The sequence below is a fragment of the Fragaria vesca genome, linkage group LG5 (assembly GCF_000184155.1).
Source record: "Fragaria vesca subsp. vesca linkage group LG5, FraVesHawaii_1.0, whole genome shotgun sequence".
Classification (NCBI taxonomy): domain Eukaryota; kingdom Viridiplantae; phylum Streptophyta; class Magnoliopsida; order Rosales; family Rosaceae; genus Fragaria; species Fragaria vesca.
The window spans coordinates 4,942,473-4,946,396 of NC_020495.1; the positions used below are offsets into that span (position 1 = coordinate 4,942,473).

At 33.7% G+C, this 3,924-nt stretch overlaps 1 protein-coding gene across 1 annotated transcript; it reads right to left on the minus strand.

The window, feature by feature from the left end:
* Positions 1-2,781: 2,781 nt before the first annotated feature.
* Positions 2,782-3,659, minus strand: LOC101300629. Its single transcript, XM_004300944.1, has 2 exons — positions 2,975-3,659; positions 2,782-2,867 (listed from the first exon to the last, which is right to left on the minus strand). Exons 1-2 carry the CDS (start codon positions 3,657-3,659, stop codon positions 2,782-2,784), a joined length of 771 nt encoding a protein of 256 aa, XP_004300992.1.
* Positions 3,660-3,924: the final 265 nt, after the last annotated feature.

The window sequence follows — 3,924 nt, forward strand, 5'->3', positions numbered from 1 at the left end:
TAAGGACTTGGTTGTTACCCCTGCAGCAAAGGCTGCTATTGCAGCAACTCATGTGAAGGTAACCAATTACTTTGATGTACATAATTTTTGTGCAAATTATGAGTTCTTTTATTCAATATTTAATCTTTTTATTTTTGGAATAAGTTACTAATGTGTTCTCTTAATTTTACAAAATTAGAAACCAAAGCGTGGTTATGGCAGGAAAAAATCAAGTCTCCCCGATGAGAATGATAAAGACCTGGAACATTTGCCCCCAAATCTGCCACATGATTTGAAGGACTTGTGCACTTGGGCGAACAATACCTTACGGGAGGGAAGACAATCAATACCGTATTTGTCCGTGAGCTTTTTGGTCGTCCAAAGAAAGCAGCTATCTTCAGAAGTGATGTTTACAAAATAGCCCATGGAAAAGAAGTATCGAACGGTGCCATTCTATTCTACATGAGGTAAACTGTTATCAAAATGAACAGCTGAATTATGAATGCATGTTGGTTTGTTTTTGTTTTTTGTTTTTTGCACCAGTAGTTTTAATTATTTCATGTTGCAATGTCTTTGTAGCTACTTGCACAGAGTGATGAAGAAAAATAAGATGGAGGATATGTTTCAATTTGTCGACTGTGATCTTGTCAGTGCAATTGGGAGTGGAACTCCCACGATCTCTCTGTTATTTACAACAAGGGCAAGCCTGGGTAGATCTTTTTGATTCCATATAACACAGGGTACGTAAATGTTTTAAGTAGAGCATGTGGTTTGCAAATGTTTTAAGTGCTTATTGCAAAATAACAAATTACATTGAATTTTATTTTGCATAGTAATCACTGGACTTTGACGATTGTGAACCCAACAATGGAAACCGCACGTTATATGGATCCACTGAAAAGGCGTTTAGATAGTAGTGAATGGCCTTCTATTGTCACTAGGTAAGTGTGTGCTATTGTATTGTATATGTTTTTGGTTTTAATATTGCTTATTGATCAGTCAATAACTCTATTTTTTTTTCTTTTACTGCTGCAAGCTCCCTGAAAATGTACAAGGGCCTGAAGAAAAGCACTACTGGAAAGAAGAAATCATCTCCTTGGAAGCCTCTTCTTGTAAGTACTTCTAAATTGTGGACACTATAGTTTTACGTTCTTAATCATGAGAAATTTTGATAAATAACCTCATTTAGGTTCTTAAATTGATTTTTAACCAACTTTTTCAACTAGTTGATAAATGACCATTTGATAAGATCAAAAGTCTTGATTGCCCTTATTAGTATTTGTGTAACCTATTACCAAAAATGAATAATATCTATCCCAAAATACCTCAATATTCTTCTTCGGCTCATCTTCGTCCACAACTCAACAACGCAATCTCACCCAATTTCCTCAACAATGCAAACCTGAAGTCTTTACAGTTTATATATAAACTGCCACAAACTAGTTTCCTTCCCTCACCCATTTTCCTCAACATTCTTTTGATTTCATGTTCCCTTCCATTCGTGTCTTACCCAATTTTTAGTTTGTCCTACAATTTACAGCTACATAGTTTTAATTAAATCTGGACAATTCCTACCATTGTTGTTAATTATTAAACTTAAGCATGTTTCTTTTGGCATCTCCAGTTTGAGATGTACGAGGTCATAGAGATCTTGTGATCGACATTATAAATAGATCTAATTACATTATAAATATATTTCTTAATAATTGAATGGTTGGAATGATGTTCAAATACATGAAATGTGCAGGTGAGAAATAACTTAAAATGATAAGGGTCTGGATCAGGGGACATCAATTTTTACACAAACTTTGACACACATTTTCAGCCTTTAGATTTTAAAATATTCAACGGTGTAGATTAATTAAGGGGATGATATCAACACACATAAAGGTGACGTGGCATACGACATGGCACTCTATAATTTCCATAAAATATTATAATTACAAAACAAAAACAAAATCAAAAAGTCAAACTCTTTTCATTAAATTTAAAGAGAAAATTAAAATCTGTAGAATCCTTATTTTATATTGATCAACAAATCGATCTATCCAATTCAACACAATCATCAAACTGAAAATGAGAATCCGACTCCCCACAGCAACAACACCAACTGCCTAAAATATTAGAATTGAGGTATACAAATATATAAGCAAGGCACGCAGGCATTGGCATCATCCTTTATCCTTAATAGAGTTCCGATCAGAAAAAGAAAAAGAGAAGAACCCAGAAAAAAAAAGAACCCAGAAGAACAAAAATATGTGGAACCCAGAAAAAAAAAATGAAGAACAAGCAAAGAACCTGGTACAAAGTTTCAATCGAAAAAAAAAAAAAAAAAAAAAAAATTAGGGTACAAAGTTCCTGCTATATTTTGGCATTCAAAAGCACATATTTACTATTCATTCTCACAAGACTAGTGATGTAAACTCACTGGTCATACCATTAACATTTCAGATAAAACGAATTCAAGAATTGGTTATTTCTTACTCTTGGATACTAATACTGCTACAGAAACCATGATCAATGTGATAATGGATTTTTTTTTTTGAAATGCCTTCATGTAGTTCCACTATAAACAAAATCAAAGAAACACATTGATCGATATCATTCGATCTCTTTTAAAAACTAAAGAAAGCAAGCTGTAAATTATTCCAGTTATGAGAACAGTGACAAATTAAATCCTACCAACACAAGTCAATGTAGATCAGTCCTCTTATAAGGACACCATCAAAACAAACCAATAGTCTCTTAATAAAACAGAAACAGTAGAAACTAAGAAAGAACATAATCAATCTGAAGTTGAATTTATTCTTGATGGCTACTGTCTGAATCTTCTTCCTCTGAAGTTTCTTCGTCTGAAACTCTGTCTGACTCTTGCATATTCTTATTCCCTAAAAATCACATTATGATGAAGATTAGAACATAGTATAATCTATACAGCAAATGGAACTATATGATCTAACAAATCAAAAAAGAAGCTAGAGAAAAAATAACTTACTTTGATTCGTAGAAGGATTCGTGTTTCTTTTTGCATCCGGGTTTAAAATGCAAGTAAGTTTATTATGTCCTATTTGTTGACACATTGTACACTTTGTCTTCTTGCTTTGAGCCAACTCCATACCACTTTTTATCCTCTTGGACCTGTTTGTGTTTCTTTTACTATTGTCGTCCTTCTTTCTACCCTTTGTTTTTGAGATATTCGGATCCAAAAGCAATGACTCAGAATACTTACTCGCACATTGATCTACTTCATCTTGGAAAACATGGTCTTCAGACTCTATAGCAACCTCTTTTGTTACCTTATTGACTTCTGAAATTTTGTTTGACAATTCATCTAAACCATCCATATACATTTTGTAGGCCTCATCTGAAGGTGCAGCATGACAAGCTAGTTGAGTAGCTCTCCGACACATATGACTAAATCTCAATGCTTCTGATTGTTCTTTATCATCATTCTTTACCAAGGCTTTAGAATCCGTGACTCTAAACTTATTTGCCCCTTGCCTCCATCTTGGAAGAATAAAGTGGGATGGTATGATATCAATGTCTTGACGCACAAATACTTTCATAATATGCCGATAAATTATTCCCACAAACTCAAAATTTTGGCATTCATACTTACCCTCTTGTGTTTGTAAATCCATCTCCACCATAAACTCTTTTGAGTTTTCAGTTTTCTTCATGACCGAGTATCTATGAAAATGATTGTCAGAAGCCCTTTCTTCAACTTTGAGCCTTTTGACTCTAGACCACTCCCTCTTGAATTTTTCAAATATATTCCGGGTGTACACCTGTGCTGCATGTTTCAAAAGAAAGTCATCATCATCCACAATACGGTACTTATGCTCTGATATAAAATCTTCGTTGCTTTCCCTTGTAATAATTTTCTGTAAGGCTTGTTCATACTTGATAACAAATTCTTTCAGATTGGTCGTTGACGTAACAAAA